Here is a 20,791-nt window from a genome sequence, read left to right as displayed (position 1 = left end):
CAGAGAGAGAGGGAGACACAGAATTGGAAACAGGCTCCAGGCTCTGAGCCATCAGCCCAGAGCCCGATGCGGGGCTCAAACTCACGGACCGTGAGATCGTGACCTGGCTGAAGTCGGTCGCTTAACCGACTGCGCCACCCAGGCGCCCCAAAGGAGGGCACCTTTTGGGATGAGCACTGGGTGTTGTATGGAAACCAATTTGACAATAAATTTCATATATTGAAAAAAAAATAAACTTAGTTAAATTAAAAACAAACAAAAAAACAAACAAATAGCACCAAGTCAGAGCCCTCAGCAAAACATTCAAAGACACTCATTAACTTGCCAGTCAAATATAATGCTCACTGATCAATTGGGCGATGAGGCCCCCTTGATATGCTTCTGGTATGGTGCTAGCAAAAACAAAACAAAACAAAACAAAACAAAACAAAACAAAACAAAACTGAAAATATATCTCTTTCACCTGGACCAAATAACCATTCTTAGATGGGGGAGAGAAATCTAGGAAACCAAGTCAGATACACCATTGAAATGTAGATGCCACTGATGCAAATGACAAGCACCACCCTGACTGATATTTTCAAGGGCTATTAGATACATTCTAAGTACATCTAAGTTACTAATATTAATTATTACTGGTTACTACTTGTTCACTATTAGTTACTAATAGTTACTACTATTATTACTCTGATGTTACAAAGACCAAAACTGAGGTTCAGAGAAATTGCATGATTGACTATACACATACAGCCAAGAAGAATCTGATTCTGGACTGCAACCCAGATTTATTATTTTAAAACTGCTCTATTCTGGGCATTTGTGTAGCACTTCATGCTCAAGCTTATAGGTGGAAATTCCTAACCAAAGAAGACCTCAGGTTACCATCAACCCAAACCAAAACAAAACTGTAATGCCGTTCTGTAATTTAAAATTTCCCTTCTCCTAATATGGCATAATATAGATTAGCTAGATGTATATTTCAAATAATAACTCAGTGATGTCTGTGGATTAGATATTAGTATCCTTGCTCTACAGAGAGAAAAAGCACTGATATTTAGATCAGGTGATTTGTTTAAGCAAACAAAGATAATCATTAGAGAAACAGAAACCTGACTCCCCACTTCTGTGTTTATTTACCAAAATTTAAGAAACTAGATTAAGTAACTGCATTAAGTAGATTAGATTAACTACTAGTCTAGATTAACTAGACTAGATTAAGTAACTAGTAAAGCCTTAAGTAACTAGTAAAAGCCTTAGAATTCAGGTCTTAGAATACTCAAAGGAAAAAAAACATATTCAAAGGGGAAAAATGGTGCTTTAGAGAAACACTGTGTCTCCAGCTCCTTGTGGGCTGTTGAGTAAATCACTGTGTTGACAACTGCGAAGAACTTCTCTCCTTGAGCACAGCAGCCTCAGTAAAGATCACCTGGTAAATGAACACTAACAGCAAAGAATTCCCTGGCCTGACAGCCAAAAGTTCTCAGCAGATAAAGGCACTTAAAATCCTCTGTTTCTAATTTTCTCCTCCCAAATGATTCTCTCTTTCTTCTTTCACTATATATGCCTGCTGGTGATTGAAGAAAGATTTTAGGGTCTGTAACCTCTAGAAGACAAACAGAGCGATGCAGCTAATGCATCCTGGGGCTGGGGTGGTGCATGGTAGATGGGAGCTAGGAGACCTGGCTCCACAATTAACCAGATGTTTGACCTTGGGATGCTCATCTCACGCAGGGAACTTCACTTCTTTAATGTACCAAATGGGGATCTTAATAACTAACTTCTGTATCTCTTGTCCTGGTGAATAATCTTTCCAGAAATGCAAAAGCATCACAACCTATATTAAGAAACTGACTTGAAAGTATACAGCATGAACAATGCAAACAGAAAAGGGTCCCTTGGGTCCATAAGTCTGTCTTTTATCAACCCATCCTAACTCCAAGTTTTTATAAAAAGCATCCATTTAGTGAGTACCTAGCATGTACTAGGGAGATACATAGCACCTTATTTAATTTTCACAACAATTAAGATGATATAGGCATTATTCTCTCCAATTTGTGCTGACTGAATTAAATTTTAGGTCAAGTGACCTCATCAAGCTCACACAGCTGGCACTGTCACTGTGACTCCAAGGTCCATGTTTTCATCACAATGTCATGCCGCCTCCCTAAAAAAGAGCAGGGTGAATCATCTCCCACCCTTACCATGCAGGGACTGAAGTTCTTTTTGGTCATCTCGAAACAAACAAAGCCATCATTGTTCATTTCTTTTTCAAAGGAATGACTACATAGAACTGAATATTTGCTTCCACTTTCTTGAGATATCCAGCATTTCCAAGTGTGATACGATACCTTTCTTACTTTTTTTTAAGTTTTTTTTAACGTTTATTTATTTTTGAGACAGAGAGAGACACAGCATGAATGGGGGAGGGTCAGAGAGAGGGAGACATAGAATCTGAAACAGGCTCCAGGCTCTGAGCTGTCAGCACAGAGCCCGACGCGGGGCTAGAACTCACGGACCGCGAGATCATGACCTGAGCCGAAGTCGGCCGCTTAACCGACCGAGCCACCCAGGCGCCCCTCTTTCTTACTTTTTAAAAATGAAAGGTCTAAGATGGTTAATACCAATCACATCAAGAATGACCAAGCAAAATGTAGACAAAATCAGGAATGGAGAAAAACATGAAGCCCTTACATTTAGAGACCCTCAGCCTAACTGCTCCCAGCTCCTATTATGCAAGTGTAATCACTGTTGACACAAGTATCACCGTCACCAGTTGCGGGGTGTAGGGAGGATGTGCCAAGTTCAGAGTTTAGCCCTCTTAGTCCCCTTCTTAGAGGCTTGGCAGCATCAGTCTAAAAAAGAACCTAAAGAAAACCCTGGGCTTCATAGAACATCTAGTAGGTCTTGGAGAAGGGTTCTTTACATGCATTATTTGATTTGCTTTTCACATCTCTGTATTTAGAGATATAATTCACATTTCCAGATGGAATCACGAGATCTCAGAGATGCTAAGTGGCTTCCTTTACATAGCTAGTGTGTGGAGAGCCCAGGATTAAAAAAAAAAATAGAGCAAATGAAGTTTTAGAAATACTGATTATGGAAGTAGGTTTGTATAGCTTCTCAGAGTACTCTTTCTTCCTCAGGATTGTTTGAACTTTCCCTACTATAATAATGAATCTGGTATAGAGACGTATGTGATATTCAATTATGTGGATTCATAGATTCAGGAAGTACTCCCTATTGCCCACATCTCTGATGTCCCCAACGTCAACATGGACGCTGGAAGATAGAAGAATTCAGCACAGATCTACTCAGACATGGATCAGAAAGGGCCAAACCTTTGTGCTATTGCCAAACCACCAGAAATAGGTGAGGGTCCCCAGTTGACTGGGCCACACAACCGCACTGATGTTGACCTCCTTATTTCTTATAGCAACAAATGGAACTCGGAGATGAACATGCTCCACGGGACCTGTGGGAACAAGGAAAACAATATGAGTGTTTATATCCTGGGAATAAACGAACTTCATCGCACTCCCAGATTCTTAATCTTAACCCCTATTACCATAAACTATAGTAAAACAAGGATCACAAACTCACAAATGTTGAGATGTGGGTGTGTGCTTGAAATAAAGCACCTTGTATAAAAGGGAACATAAATCAGACTTAAGACTTTTTGAATGACATCTGAAATACATTTACATCTGATGTGCCTAACCATGAATACTTATGAACCTCCAATCCAAGGACAAAGCCAGTTTATTAGACACTTAGCCAATAAATAGGAAGATAAACAGCAGTCTCTTTCATTTCTGACAATTAGCCTGTATTGTCATGTGGGGTCAGCACATCATATGGAGGGCTCTTCCATTATCCTTGATTGTTAATTGGTTCCATCCTCTTCAACAATCCACCATTGTGCCCGTCATCTGCAATACTCAGTGGGCGTCATTCAAAAGCTGGCAAGGCTGTTTTACAAAAAGGAAAATGTGTATCTCCCTAAATCAAAGGAGAAACAAATTCCAGGTTCCCAAATAATAAAAAAGCTGCTTGCAAAAAGGTGAGCAAATTTCTCTTTTTTTCCTGCAGAAAACTGATATTAGCAGCAAGTCAGAGAAAATATATGAACACATCCTACTCACAATAAATGAGGATTTTAATTTAATTCATTTACAAAATAAAATGAGAAGAGGAAAAGCTGCTGGAAAACATTAACAGGTCAGTGTTGCACTGTGGGGTGGATATGTTATCTTTTTTAACTCTGTGGGGTTTTCCTCTCCCCTCCACTTCTACTCCTTCCTCTTTTCCTTTCCTTTTTCTTTCTTTTCCTTCCTTCCCTTTTCCTCCTTTCCCTTCTTTATATCCTTGCTACTTAACCAAACCCAATTAAAGTATTCCATTATCTGTTCACACTATGCTAGCACAAATATTCCTGGTTTCCATCATGATAGTGTCAACAATAACTAAAAGTCAAGACTGCAGTCCACACATCTTTTTAGTCGGGGGCCTTGAGTTCTTCTCATAGGTGGGACATTTTTCAGGCCACTCAACCTTCACTATTTACATCTTGGGTTATTTTGGAGGCAGCTCGGTTTAAAGGGAAGAAAACAGATGGCTTCTTCTCATTTCTGGTCTGGTTTAAATTTAGCTGTATGATCTTTTCCTCTTTCTTACAGAGCCTTGACCTTACACAGTCCCTTACCATCACGTCGTCCCGCATCTTCCTTATAGGAATCAGAACATGTGAATGTGATATCTGGATGTTAAAAGTACCATCCCGTTAATTCTGGGTGGGCATTATTTCTACCACCACTATCGCTGTCTCTGTGTACCATTGCATAGAAGTCCCTCTAAGACAGCAGAAGTTCTTCTGAGTCTCACTGGGCATCGCCGGTATTGTAGGTAGATTGATGCTGAGGGAGAAGGTGTTTGGGTGAAGACAAATGCTGAAACGAGGAGAGCAGTCAGGCCTGCCTGCCACTGTCCATGCTGTACTTTCCTGAACAGTCAACACGTGTTCGAGGACCTGCATATCTACAGCTTGAAACTACTCATTGATTACAGCTCTCTGACCTGACCACAGACATACAACCCTCAAGGTTTCTTCCAGCAAATAGTCTCTTCTAGCAAATAATTTCAACCTTGTCACTTCAGATACACATTTGGCTAAAGATTTAATTATTTTCCTTAAAATTTTTTTTAAATGTTTATTTATTTTTGAGAGACAGAGAGAGAGAGAGAGCACGAGCAGAGAAAGAGGGAGACAGAGAATCCGAAGAAGGCTCCATGCTCTGAGCTGTCAGCACAGAGTCCGACATGGCTCGAACTCACAAACCACGAGATCATGACCTGAGCTGAAGCTGGATGCTTAACTGACTGAACCAGGCACCCCCGAAGGTTTAACTATTTTCAATAAGAAATTCTGCTCAATTATTTTTGTATGGTTTAATTGTTGGTGAAAATACAAATACCCACAAGTTATGAGAAAGCACTGGCTACTTTTGTGACTTAATTACTCATTTTTAGGACCTTATATGATTTACCTTTCTTTGTTGTTTGTGTTTTACTGATTCATGGGAGGAGAATGAGACAGTGGGAAGGAGCCCCCAGCCAGCCATGTCCTAGGAGGGAGATGAGAACTCTGTGTTTACAATAACACCCCAGAGTCTTTCTCTGTGCCCAGATACAGAGCTCATTCCTCCCCTGCTGGGAAAGGGACCATTTACCCTTAAAGTCAATTCTCCTGTTATATCCCTCCCTCATAATGCAGGAAGCTTATTCCCCTGGCCAGCTCATCAGAATCCCAGGCCTTTCCACAGTTAAGTGATGATACTGCTAATGGCTTGTGGCCCTGGCACTTCTTCTCAGCTTTCTGTCACTCAAGGGCCTTGGCCCAGCTACACACTGTCAGGTACTTTGATGCCCAAAAAGATAAAAGGAGATATCCTTCTCCCTAAACTCATTGCAAACAAAGGGATACAGTTTCCATGAATTGGCACACCATCAAACATAATCACATTTTTTCCAAATTCAAGACAAGCATGTTTGGGTAAACAGAATCTCAAGGAACAACAACACATAATAGTTTTTTTAATGTTTATTTATTTTTGAGAGAGAGAAAGAGAGAGAGAGAGAGAGAGAGAGAGAGAGAGAGAGAGAGAGACTGAGAGAGAGAGGGAGACACAGGCTCCGGGCTCCAAGCTGTCAGCACAGAGCCCGATGCGGGGCTCAAACTCGCAAACCGTGAGATCACGACCTGAGCCGAAGTCGGATGTTTAACCGACTGAGCCACCCAGGCACCCCAACATGTAATAGCTTTGTAGGGCAAAGAACCTGAACCAGATGCTCCGGGCTTCAACCTAGGGATATACCAGTGACCAGAGAGAAGGGAGAGGAAGGATTCAGGAGGGAGCACAGCCAACTCATAAAATCCTCACTGTCAAACAGTGCTCTTTTTGATAAAAATCTAATAATTTGTGCGAGATTGGTTATTATGGGTGGCTAACAACTACTTTTGTTAGCTAATGGCCCAAGGTGAGGCCAAGAGCAGTTTCCACTATAATAACTGTCTGGTAAATGCAGCCATGATTGATTTGGAGGGAATTACGAGCATGATAAAAGTTTCAAGGAACATTTCCTCCTTCTTGCACATAACCCACAGTATAAATCAGTTCCTTGCTGTTGTGATTTTTGCCACTAAGATACACTGGTCTTTGCACCCTTCGGGCAAGGTCTGCTATTGTTAGAATTAGGAATATGGGTGGGAGAGAGGAAAGTAAATTTTCCCTCTTTGTCTTCATTTTTAAATGCAGCAGAAGTGTCAGGCAGAAAGTTAGTAGGTAGTACTTAGTAATTACTATAACAGGTAACATTCATCATGTGCCAAGCTGGGTGGTTAAATGGCATTTTGCATACTGTGCAGAAAAATGTTAACATAGACCTGAAATTGCCATCCTTGGAAAGACTTGTGTGCAAGATTGGCTCTTGATAACATCTGGAAATTTGGCTTTGAGAGTATTTCCACTCAACAGTTAACTGCTAAGAGTGGTTCACTATGTCTAGATAGTTTATGCCAACAATATGGTTTATTCTGAGAACATATTTTCCTTAGGGTGTCTGGAATTCTGGCATACACTAGGCAGGAGATGCCTACCTGACCAGTCCTTCCCAAAAAATCATGGGTACTGAATTTCTAAGCAGCTTCTCTGGTAAAGAGCCCTTCTCATGTGCTTCTAGAACTCCTTGCTGGAGGAATTACCCATGTTGGGTGACACCATGATAGGGGCTGACTCTTTGGAGATCACGACTGGCTTCCTCCAGATTTTGCCCTCTGGCCCTTTTCCTTTGCTCATCTTATTTTGTCACCTTTCACTGTAATAAATCACAGTCTTGGGTATGACAATATGTTGAGTCCTGTGAGTCCTTTTAGTGAATCAACAAACCCAAGGGAGTGGTCCTGGGGACCCGTGAACCATATTCATAATCCAATTTGATTCTCATAGCTTCCCTATAACCTAACTATTAAAGATGAGCAATCAGAAGTTTGTAGAGTAAGAAAGTTGATCAGTATTAGATGTTCAACAAAGGGATATAATCAGATTTCAAACAGAGGTCCCTTTGTTCTAAACCCTGACTCATGAACACCCTGCATGCCACCTACCTGGGTTTTGGATCTGGTGCTTCTGGCACAGAATGAGTATAATTGGTGTAGTATGGTTATTACCACTAGGGCTATTGATGGCCCATTTCTAGCAGCACCTGCCCTCACCCACCAGAATGTAAAGTCTTCAAGACTCAGGCCATATCTGTATTGTTACTTCCCCGGTGCCTTGCTGAATGCCTTACATATATTCAGATCCAACAAACATTTGTTGAATAAATTAGTAAATAATTGGGTGTTTTATTTACATTTCCTATTTGTTACAAGAGCCATGTGAGGCAAAGTACCAGTTATAATTAAGCCATTTTGAAATCGGAGTTCAGAAAATCCAGAGAAGAAATAATTTATCTTGTGGCCAAGTATCCTGGCATCTTTAGGGATGTAACTGATCTATCATCCAGGTGTCCCCCAGTGCTCTTCCCCTATCACTGGTGGCCCTTGTGCTACCACTATGATTGAAATGCTAGACGACTAGATAGCTTACTGTTTTCCAGAAACCGTTTAAATGTAGGCAGCTTATAAAGTGGAGTTTACGTCATCACTGAGGTGGAGATACTTCTTGCATTCACCTAGACTCTTTGGGGACATATAATTTTTACCATATATAGCATATTACTCCCCAAACATCATGGGGTATATAAATTAGAACCACAGAATTCCTTAGGCCCATGAGTATCACTGAGAAAGGCATAGGAAATCAATACCAGCCCCATAACATGTCTTGACCCAACATGCTAAAATCATAATATTTAAGTTTCATTTTACATGAATTAAGTCCCAGGATAGCAAATACACAAAACGTATCCATTACACACAAAGTACTTTGGAACTTCAGCTGTGGTTTTGATTTGGGCCAAGCGACAGTCAATAGTAATGCAATACGTTCCAGGTCAACAAAAACATTTTGGAGAGTCCTTAGAATTGTTTACGATAGGAGTGAACTTACAGTAAACTTGGACATAAGAATTAGGTTCTTTTGTGTGCTCAGTTCTACATTTTCAAAAATCCATACATGTTTCTTTAACCCTTCTTTGGTTCTTCCAACAGAGATTAGAAATTTACTTTGACTCGAGCTGCTTTCACTCATAGTAGCTTGGAAGTGACCATGTGGCCACGAACCAGGTGAGCTTCCTCTTCCTATATTCTTAGGACTCTCCAAAGCAAAGTGAAATGACTTTCACCTGAATGTGTGTCTGCATATGCATACGTCCATCAGGACGTAGTGGGACTGAAAAGGAGGGGCCGATTGGTAATGCTCTCCAAACTTTCAAGATATTTAAACTGCTTCGGTGTCAGAAAACTGAAACACAAATGAGCACACATCTCAGTCTCTCCACTTGGGCCATTACAAAAGGGTGGCAGTCATACCAAAGCTAGTCTCAGCTCTGCATCCCAGAAGTCTTGACACCAGTTGTCAATTGGGAGGAACATAAGAAAGGAGAAGGCTCATGCTACTTACAAACCACGTGCAGGAAGAGGACAGCTGTGTCTGAGCCCAGGTTGTTCTCTGCATAGGCCGTCACCTGGAAGATGCCCGCACTCTTGTACACGTGCTTGATGCCATCCTCGATGGGGCTGAAGTTAGCATAGGACACTGCAATCCCATCCCCAAAGTCAAGCTGGATGTTTGTCCTTTGGAGATCACCCTGCACGGGGGGAATAGCAGTGGGCCTGGGCTCACTCACATGTCCAGTCTGACTCCTATTGGATGCTTGTCCTGTGCCTTCTGCATCACCCTCTTGAGGACCTAGAGACTCTCTCAGGGCTGAAGCACCCTCCACACAACCATCAGACTCTTATATGATATCCACTGAGCATCACGGGGAGGTCCTATGGATCTGTTGTCCCCGTAAGCCCAAGCTCAGGGAAGCCTCTGACATGGGCCCAAGGGGACAAGGTAAAGCCTCTAGGGAGTTCTAGGCACACACATGCTTTAATATTCCTCTCCTGTGTCATAAGAATAACAGCAATAGTAACAGCTAATACTTACAAAGTTTCTTTTCAGTTCCAAGCAATTGATCTCCTCACAACTTTCTAACGCAGAAAGTATTACTTTCCCCATTTTATAAATGGGGACAAAAATAAATAAGTAGACCAAAGACTCACAGCTAGTAGTGGAAGAGACCAATTTTGAACCCAGCCAGTCTGGTTTCAACACTAATGCTCTCAACTACAATGCTAGAACTATATACAATTATTCCTATGTTTTAATATTTATTATTATGTTCCAAGCATTATGTTTATCACCTAATACATAGTCTATACCACACCTTCAAAATAACTGTGAGGTAGGATGATTATTCCCAGGCTACACATGGATACTACATACCAGTTAAAATTACATCTGTGCTCTGCTGACCTTGGGTTTCCCTAAACCTGCCTAAGCCCCTCTTCCCTGAAGCCTTTTCCAATCATCCCAGTTCACAGATCCCTCTGCCTCTTGGAAGGCCAAGAGCCCCCTGGGAGACACCTAGAGGCATGATGCCATCAGTTCGGGTGAGGTCATCCAACGCCCCAAGCCGATGTTCAGCTTCTTAAGAGCGGATACTGAAGCTCACCCTCCCTTGTTCTTCCTCCCAGTATATTCCGTCAGCACTTTGGATAAATGCAGTTGAACCTGACCACAAAACAAGGATCCTCGATGAAAAAGAAGAATTGGATCTCTCTGTTTACAAACATAGTTGATGAAATTTAAAAAAAGGATATACATCATTTTGGAATTATGAGCCAATCCTTCTGTCCAGTGAAGGTGCATTGATCACAGTTTCATGTTCCATCTCTTCCCCCATGGCAACCCAGATGTGAATGAAATATTGATAGGTGCTCCCTTGCCCCCTGCACAATGTTAACTACCCTTGGGTTTATGAATATAAATTGAAGTGGAAATGAACTAGAGGCAATTCAAATGGATAAGATCATGGCTCTTCACATCCATTCAGGAGAAGGTTTTTATAGTGCTGGTCCTGGAAACTCCCTAGTGGAAATATGATAGTGACCTCCTCTGAATCTTAAAGTCCTTTAATTCAAGTGCCCAGTGTGGGCGAAGGCTGAAGAATCTGTCAATCCAGGATAAGGAACCTTCACCATCCTGTTCAGTATGGCCCAGACTTTAAAGGTTTCTAAAGTATTCACATTTGGGGAAAACAAAAAACAAAAAAACAAAAAAACCCTCCTGGCCTGCTGTGGTCTCTTTCCAAGATCTGAAGAGCTCAGAGCAATTTGCATACACACTTAGAGGTCTTTGTAAATCAGGCAAGCTTTTTTGCCCCACCACCTCAGCAAGGAGTGCCTGAAAAGCTCTCTGGTTTGGGAAAGGGATAAAGTAGTTCATGTAGGGAGCAAGAAGCATAAGACAGAGCTGTTTCCACCCTGGAATGAATGGATGCAGGCTGATTTTACTGCCTTAATTGCAAAAGACACTAAAAAGTGAAATAATGGAGCAGCCAGTTGATGGAAAAGCAACTAATGTGACCTTCTTTATACATATATGTTTAAAAGATTGCAATAATCTTCCCCCACACTTACACTCACTTTCAAGACTCTTTGAAAGCCTTGTGGGCTTTTTTTAATCAGGGGGGTTAAGTATGAGGAAAAAAGCAAAAGAGGCTCCTGGGAGCAACAGAAAAAATACGAATTCCCTTCTTCTGGCAAAGTTTAGAGCATATGGTCTTATGGTGATAAATATTCCTTCAACAAAGCAGGCCCTAAAGGGGAATCTCAAAGAACATATCCAGATCTGCATCTGCCCTGTGCCAAGTGGGTCTCCTGCAGCCCAGGTCTGTGCCAAGTGATGGAGGGAAGAGGGTCCCTAAATGTCCAAGCCTTCTTTTATCCCTTCTGTCTTCTGACCATTGACTCTGGTACAGGCACCTGGGGGGATACATCATCTTTCTTTTTTCCCTCCCTGGGAGCAGTGAGTTATGACCTCAGAGACCCAGGACAACACCTACCTCCTCCATGAGAATGATGAAGGTCGCATTATGCCCCTGCTCTGCTACTAGGCGCCCGTCGGTTGTCACCACATGCAGGCCTCGAGGGGCTTTTCCGGGACACATCTGGGCCTTGGCCGTGTACTTCTCCCTCAGCCCGTCCGTGCAGTTGTTAGATACAATTCTCCGGTACCTAAAGAGTATTGACAGCTGTTGGCAGTGTGGGGTGAGTGTGTGTGTGCATGTTAGAAAAGGATACCAGAAAGCTAGAGTGAGAGACGTTTTGCACAGCTGCTCCTAAAAACTGAGTCTCAAAGAAGACAGCCCTTTAAGAAGCCAAACAAATGCTGAGGAACTGCTATCCCTCCATCTGAGGAAGAGCAGCTCTTTAAACATTATTATTGATCCTACCTGGTGAGCCACGGATCAGATCAGTGTCTAAACTAGCCAAGAAAAATCAATGCGTGACTCACATGCAAGAGGGAAGGAGGCTGACCCACTGGACGAGGGAAGTAAGAAAAGCAAGTGCTCCTTTCTGTGAGGGAGGAAGGGACTTGTTCGGAGTTATCTAAGGCCATTTCCAGTTTTCTCTGTACCGAAAAGCATCTAGAAGATCAGACTTCTTTTTTTGTTAATATATGAAATTTATTGTCAAATTGGTTTCCATACAACACCCAGTGCTCATCCCAAAAGATGCCTTCTTCAATGCCCATCACCTAGAAGATCAGACTTCTAACTCTGATTCATCAGGAAGCCTCTTCCTGTCTTCCCTCAACCCGCAGGACATCATTCCATCCTTTAATACCTAATAGCCCTTGCTCTGAAGCCACGGGGCTCTTTCACAGCACATTTTCTCTCCTTACTAATATTCCACCTCCCACTCAACACAAATGCCAATTCCAAAGCACAAATTTGAAATGCCTGTTAAATCCTGCTGAGGAAAAATCAGCTCAGAGAAGAAGTGGGCATGGGGAAAACTCCTCACAAAGCAGTGTGGCCTTTCAGGACAAGAGCATCTTTGCACATAGTGATGCCACGTCATCTCACTTCATCAGTGATCCCAGCATATGAAGCCAAGAGCTTGTCCACAGTCCTGACCTGCATGGAAAATATTATTCCCACTATCTGTAAGACTGCATATAATCAACATTCTGGTAAAACCACAAAATATAAATGTGCCACCACCACCATCATTATATCATGTCTTCTTTCACCCTGTATGTCAGGAATAATTAACCAAACCATCCATGCTGCCTTCTTCTGATTGCCTTTCAATTGAAAGCAGATGAGAGACAATTCTTTATGAATAATATTGATCCTCCACTATACCTGATATTTCCCCCGGTCCTCTCTCCATCCGTCACCCCCCAAACACTGCTGAACTACCAACCCTATCTCCACCCAAAGATCTCAGGAGGATGTTAAGCAAATGCTGTGTGTAGTTACTGCCTCAGATAGAATTACAATATAGCCCTTTGTAGATACATAATATTTTTTTAATTGCCAACTGAGCTCATAATGGGTCTTCAGATGTGCTGTCCAATATGCTAATCACTTTCTACCTGTGCCTACTGTGCACTTAAAATGTGGTTAGTCTTGCATGTTAAAATGATACTATTTTGGATATATTAGGTTAAGTAAATTATCTTATTAAAATTAAGTTTTCATTTAAAATTATTTTTAATGTAGCTACTAGGAAATTTTAAATTATATATGTGGCTCATATTATAATTCTTTTGGTCAGCACCAGTCTACATCATCAAACTTTTGTAACCAATTTATACTTTCTTGCTGACTTTTAATCATTTACAAGATATTTAATTTTTACTTATGGCAGATATTTTGGTGGGTACCATATCCTAATGCAACCTTGATATCATCTACTCTTTCTCTTCAACCTCAACTGGCCAGCTGGTTGACCACCTATAATATAAGCCAACATTTAAGCAACACAGAGGTATGTGTACACAGTTGTAGTAGATCTTTTGGAAAAAATTGAATTATCTTTCCTTTTCAGCTTCCTAATTTATTTGGTTGGCTATTTGGGATTTTGGTATACCTAACTTGCTTTAAATTGGGTGTACATATACATGTCACGTGATCATATGTGGTGTTGTGATGTAATTCTCCTCCAGTTCCATCCAAGGTATGCTCTGGCTTGGGATTTGGTGGCCCAGCTGATGACTTGTGCCTATCATATTCTTCTTCCTCAAACTTGATAGCACTGTGTTCTCTTCTACCATATCTCTGAAAGTTCATGCTTCTGGATCTGTATTTTGAATGGCTTAAATCCCTGAACTAGACACCCACAATAAAATTGCATCAAAAGTGCTTAAGCCCCAGCTCAGGACCCAGCAACAGCTCCCTAAGAACCACGTATTTAGCTAAAAGTTCTTGTCTTTCAGTAGCTCAGACCACTCAACACATCTCTTCCATCATTTTCTCCCATCACTTAGGTAGATTGTACCTTTTCAGGATTTTACAATCAGAGAAGGTAAAAGTACTGAGGTGGTGAGTAACTTGTGTGAGATGGTAGAGGACCCATTGGAAGAGTTGAGACTGGAGTCCAGAACACCTTAGTCCTCCGCTACTCAAAGCCCTAGGACCAGTAATGACAATGATGCCCGGGAACTTCTTAGAAATGAAGAATCTCAGCCCCACCCTACATCTACCAAATCACAAGCTGCATTTTAACAAGATCACCAGGCGATCTACAACACATTAAATTGGAAAAGTGCTATCTTAGACCCCCAATCCACTTGCCAAATCTGTTCTGCACCATGGAGGTAGCAAAAGACGGGAAGATAAGTCTTCAAGGAAATATTTTTTTCCCCACAAATCTGAGTAACTATAAGTGAGCAAAGAGAGAAACACACACATAGTGTGACAATTAGACAAAGTATGCCTTGACTTTCTTATTCCAGGAGGTTCTAGAATGGGACCTGTAAATTTTCATTTTAAGTTGCCAGCATCACAGTCGAGGAGAGCTTCTGTTCGTCTATCACTAGAGAGCACTGTAATATCTGCATACCACTTGTGTTCATTTATTTCCTTAGGGGCTCAAAAAATAAGGTGGCATCTCTTTCCAGCAAAGAAGACACAACTGAAACAATAGCTATGGTCTGTCAGAGGCAAATGGAAAAAAGTATTAAAATCTGGTAGATTTCTGATGTTCCCCCTAAAGCTACTCTCAGCTAAAGAAAGCCTCAGCTTTCCTCAGAAGCCACCTATAAACAAACTATCCATACTCTCTCTTGCTTCAGAAGAAATGCTACCTTTGATCCCAATCTAGGGAAACAGGAGACTAGTGAATAGAGTTCCTTCAGGTGTTTTACTTACCCAGTGCTGTTAAGGTAGCTTTGACCAAGGCTGCAGTCCTTTGATGGGGTTGCTGGGTTGTACCAGAAAGCTGGGACACACTGGCTCTCTCCGTGTCTCTCATAGCCGTAGTCACTGTCCAGAAAATGAATATTGCACACTAGTACAGATGCACAAATGCCAAAACACCCACAGACACACACAAACACAAATACATCTCTACGGTCTTGCAAAAAGCTGCATTGCATTCTTTCAAATATTTCCAGTGACAGCAAATATTCATATGAAGTTTTAGAGTTAGAAATAATCTCAAATCATTGGAAATCCAGTGCACATAAGAAATAATGCATTATCAAACAAATATTCCAGGTTAAAAAGAGGTATGGATATACATCATGTAGCAGGTACACTGGCTGGGGTTGGGTGTCAGGGATGCTATGAGCTGAAAAGCATATTCTGGATCACAGTGGAATTACTGACATAAGAAGGTGATAAGCAAGAGGATGATTTTAAAGGTCAAGATTCATTTCTGGATAAAATTCCACAGGTGTTATTCCAAAATTAATTTCATAGATTTTATTTTAATTTTTCCTACAAATTCCTTCCCAAGGAATATATATATATATATATATATATATATATATATATATATTTGCATCCACATATATACAAATTGTCATTCAATTTGTCCCCAATACATATAACACAGGTCTCCTGTTTCCCTACAAACAACAACAAACTGTGGTTCTTTTCCACATTTTCATAAAAGCCTAGCTGTAATAAAATAAAGAAAGAAAATCAGGTATGATTCCCTCCTGTATTCCTCCCATTCCAAAATGAAGTAAAAGACCAGTGTGTAGAGAGGAGGGCCCCCATCTGAAATGTGACTGGTGTTTCCTTACTTCTTGGAGTTTCATAAGGCTCCCAGGTGCATAAATGTCAGGGTAGAAAAAGAGCAATAAAATAAGTATTATTGCTCTTGAAACCAACCAGAGGTCATTGAGGGTGTCTTCACTTGGCAGGAGAATTCATGCTTCTAAGTTAAGCACCCAAGGGTTTCCTGAAACCCATAGACTGGGCAGAACAATCTGGACATTTGAATATTGATCCACTGAGTGTTAATAAAACATAAAACAGCAAGGAAAGTCACTCTCTCCAGACCTACCCCTCCTTTCTTTTTCTGTTCCCATGTTCTTTGAGCCAAGATTTAATTAAAGTCCAATGAAAATAGAGGCAAACGGTCTGTGACTAGGGTAGGAATGAAAGGGAGGTAGGAATACAAGTTTAACTCTAGATTTATTTATGACTCAATATGTGCACTGTCCTCAGGAAGAAGTATTACAATCCTTGCCTACAAGGACTTTTAGTCTTTGGAGAAAGAGACCTAACATGCCTCAAATCCAACCAAAGAACAGAATAATACAGCATGAGACAGAACATGAAAATACAGTATGAAGCAGTACAGTTTGGAAGCATCAACTGATGGAGGAGATTATAGAAATTGTTCTCTCAGTTCCACATCACCTTACTTCCTCACCATATTCCTCTACACCAAACTCATACCTGAACAGTCCAGGCCAAATTTTCAACCCTTTGTCTCTGCATATGTTATTCCCTGGGCTTGAAGCACTCAACGTTGTCTGTGTTTGGTAGTTTGCTTAGTATTCTTCTTCAGTATCTAATCAGAGGAGGCCTTCGCTGATTCCCCAGACAGAATCTTTGTGACCACAGCATGTTGGAAACATTGAAGATACAGAGATCTCTGTTGGTTTTGTTTGGCAATATAATAGTTCAGAGCAGTACTTAGGACATTGTCGGTGTTGAATATTTACTGGGTGAATGAATACTCCAATTATGTTTTAAAAGTAATCACACTTATAATTCCATTACATTGGGTCTATCTCTGCAGGGAGATGTGAACCCATAGTTCACCTTCCAGTGTGGACCACAGAAAACATCCCAAGTGCTCGACAGATGCCTAAGCCAGAAAGGTGGGACTCAAGACCAGCTTTGATATGGCCATGTTTAAATGAAAATGGAAGAAAAAAGGAGCAAGGGACGTGTCTGTCAAACAAATCTTTTGCCATGCCTCCTGATCAATGATTAGAGATCTCCCAGCCCGCACGTTCAATGCAGACTCAGTATTGTGACAGTTGGTAACCACCAGTGGGAACAGACTTAAAATTTCAGGAATTTTGCCAGCAATTAATGGTTGTTAAACACAGCCAATATCAAAAACATAAGTTATATCAAATTTCAATTAAATAAATATATTTTAAAAATAAATACATAAAGCATAGAGACCCCTTATGTTTTGCTGCATTTGTTATAATGATAATAATAATAATAATAAAATAATAATAATATATTGTTATATATAAAATGTTAGGTATTGTTATTTTATCTATGCTCCTGAGGTCATTTGCATCTATGTACCTGTATGGCAAAAATACTACATAATGTGCTTCTGTACATCTCTTCTCAATTCTATATTCACTGGCGTCATGCTGGTAGCTTGAAATTGGCCACATTTGGGGATATTTAAAGCAATCAGCAAATGCTACAAATGAGGGCTTATTTATTTATTTGTTTCAAGAGAGCCAGTAGTTAAATATTTACCAGCACAGCACTGAATATCTGATTTATTTTAAAAAATTTTTTTATGTTTATTCATTTTTGAGAGAGACAAAGAGACAGAGAGACAGAGAGACAGAGAGACAGAGAGACAGAGAGCATGAGTGGGGCCAGGGCAGAGAGAGAAGGAGACACAGAATCCAAAGCAGGCTCCAGGCTCTGAACTGTCAGCACAGAGCCTGACATGGGGCTGGAACCCACAAACCATGAGATCATGACCTGAGCCGAACTTGGACACTTAACCAACTGAGCCACCCAGGCACCACCAGAATATCTGATTTCTAAGCATTGCTTATCATTAGAAACATTTGGGGTGTGGTGTGTCTGCAATGCTTCTAGACAATTCTCCAACTGCTGGATGAACTAAATCTACTGAATGTCCTGCCAACCCTAAGAAATATTAGTAATCTCTGCAGGAAGGGTGCTCTCCTTAATAGCTTTGGGAAGGAAAGGGATGTCTTAATGCTCTTTCCTAAATCTTTAACCATCTTTAGCAGTTCTGTTCAGCTCTGCTACCTGTTAGCAATGCAGTAATTTAAAAAGGTGCGTCAGGCATGCTGTTTTGCCCCAAAGAGAAAAAGCACCTCATTAATATTTAATAACATTAATGGGAACATCACTGGCTGCCTCCAAGCTGTGGACTTCTTCATTAACTTCTGTTAAATGTATATTAAAATCTTATTCTGCCCAACCTACCCCCCAGCTCTGGAGTTTGCATGATTTCAAAAAAAAAAAAACAAAAACAAAAAAAACAAACCAAAAACAAAAAAACAAGCAGTTCCAGCTGCTGCTCCAACTTCCTGGGGAAGAGGTGTTTTTCTGTTCAATTGTGACATTTGGAGAGAATGTACCAGAAAGTCTGATTTGCCTCAGGGAAGTATGCTGCCACAGCTTCTGCAAACACACCAGCAGTTTCCTTCCAGAAATAAGTCACCTCTGCATCTTTCTTAACTATAAAAGGGTTTAGAACTTCTAAAAGTTTAGGAGGAAACTTCTCCATTTCCAGGAGACGTATGTCCTCCAAATCCCATTCAGGGAGAAGCCTTAGACCATCTAAAGAGGGAAGAGACAAGCTTCAGAAATCACAAAGCTTCTGCGTGTCAGTGACACTTGTATTCCTTGGGTCTAATCCTCTCAACTGGTAGGTTGGAAGGGAGAAACAAAAGAGAAGTGACTTGTTCAAGACCGTACACAGCTGGAAATGGCAGATGGAAGTGATACTTGGGACTCCTGATCCATGGCTCAGATTTAGTAAATGAAGCACCCATTTAATCATCATAAGAGAGAGCCCCCTGGTCCCCAGGAATGACATTCTGAGACTCTGGGAGCCAGCCCAGAAGTCATGCTTTCTGTTGGCCCAGTTACTGGGGCTTTTCTACTCTCAGACCATGCAGAGCCCTATCACTGCCTCAGTGACCCCCAGGCCCTCCATTCTCCCATTTGGCGGTTGAGATTCCAGGAATAGTACTCCCCGGATGTCTCTGTCCCACTTAATGAGACAGGATCACATGCTGGTTTGAAATGGGCAGATAGAAGGTTTTGGCAGATGCAGAGTGAACACTCAACAAACAGAAGCAACTGCAACAAAAACGATGGAATAATAATTAACATCATTAACATTTTGCTAAGGCATAAGCCTAAATACAGGCAAAAGAAAGGTGATTACATCCAAACTCTTTCAGAAATTGTATGAAAAACCCAACAAGCATCCCTCAAGTATTTCTCTTTATCAAGCCTCATGCCCTCTAACAACCTTTTCACACAACTGCATTCTCTGAAGTGCTGCCCTTTTCCCTTGTGCTTGGCAGCAAGTCTACACAGCTCCATCACAACCTTCCACAGTAAGCCTTCTGTCATTACTCCAGTCCTCAACACTCCTTGCTCTGATCATTTCTGGCACTTGCAGGTAGGAAGGACCAGGGCTGTCTGAAAGACCTTGCTGTTTTACAACTATGCTATCCAATATGGTAGCCACTAGCCACATGTGACTATGAACACCCAGAATATGGCTAGTACAATTGAAGAACGGAATGTGTAATTTAATTTCATTTTAATGCAAATAACCACATGTGACTAGTGACTACTATATTGGATAATATAGGTCTGGATTATAAAATTCAGCCCCTAGTTATGTTCCTTATTATTTGCTATTATGCCTTCTTTCAGTTTAAAACTCTGGTTTACACCTTTGCTTTTTCTACAATGCTAGTCTATAGAAAAATATACTTGATTGTACTCTAAATGCAGAATACTAATGGTTGGATAGATTTCAGACACCCCTGCACTTATGCACTGCGGCATCCCCATCTCTCTTCCCCTCTATGTTACCACTTGATAAACTCCCTCTATAGATGTGGAACCATACTGCACATGGAAGGAAGCACTAAAACACACCCAGACTTAGAACTCTCAGGTCAGAATATTATCATTTTGAATGAGTTACTTAACCTCTCTGTGTATCCATTTCTTCGTCTATCAAACGCCTACAGTAACAGACTCTCCTTCCAGAAGCTAGCTGAGAAAAGTAAGATAATCCATCTAAAGGACTTAGTGAGTAGTAGGTGCTCAGCAAAAGTTATTGCTGAGTAAGTGGTTGGATGAATAAGAAAAGAGAATGACTAAACATAATTTCTGGTTCAACCTGGTTCTCCTTGAACAAAGGTACTTGCATCTCTCAGAGGGCCACTCCTTGCTAGAAGCCTCATTTGACTTCAAAAAAGGCCCTTATACTCCCTTTTCTGACTACTCACTAGCCCTTGACAAACTTAATTCACAGGGATGATTCATGCCTGGCCCTTCACCAGTGCCACAATGGAAGTGGCTCTCTAGAATAAGCATGAGGCTAACTAAGTAGAAACATCAATATTTATGCAAAATTCATGCTTAATACTGACATGCTCTCCTGAGGAAAGGGTGAATATTATTCTACAAATAAATGCTTCTGAGAATCTGTAAAAGCTTCCCTCTTCAAACAAAGAAAAGATATAGGTTGAAAATACTCTCCCTTTGTGGATCTAGGCTATACTCCTAAACTTTTCCACCAAAATCAAGACGTTTAATGCATCCTCCCCAGCCCATAAACAACCTCCCCCCCCACACACTAATCTGATTAAAACTAGGTTATACCCTCTCCCTGCTGTCTCTGACACTTAAAAGTTGCTTGAACCAATCAGATGAACATGACCTGATTTGGCTTAGGCAAACAACTAGGTAGAATGCACATAATAATTACTTTTATACTAACTGAGCT

General features: G+C 40.9%; 1 protein-coding gene across 1 annotated transcript in view; it reads right to left on the bottom strand.

Annotated features, from left to right (window-relative positions):
* SORCS3 (sortilin related VPS10 domain containing receptor 3) overlaps positions 1–20,791 on the bottom strand; it is a 597,388-nt gene that overhangs the window by 23,533 nt on the left and 553,064 nt on the right. The window contains exons 17-20 of the mRNA XM_047826472.1: positions 14,929–15,042; positions 11,611–11,782; positions 9,120–9,306; positions 3,339–3,472 (exon numbers count right to left, since the gene is read on the bottom strand). Coding sequence (XP_047682428.1) covers positions 3,339–3,472; positions 9,120–9,306; positions 11,611–11,782; positions 14,929–15,042 — 607 coding nt within the window. The remainder of the gene's footprint in view (positions 1–3,338; positions 3,473–9,119; positions 9,307–11,610; positions 11,783–14,928; positions 15,043–20,791) is intronic.

Source organism: Prionailurus viverrinus, chromosome D2 (assembly GCF_022837055.1).
Source record: "Prionailurus viverrinus isolate Anna chromosome D2, UM_Priviv_1.0, whole genome shotgun sequence".
Taxonomy (NCBI): Eukaryota; Metazoa; Chordata; class Mammalia; order Carnivora; family Felidae; genus Prionailurus; species Prionailurus viverrinus.
Note: the sequence above shows the minus strand (reverse complement) of the source record. Positions and strands in the feature narration are given on the sequence as shown.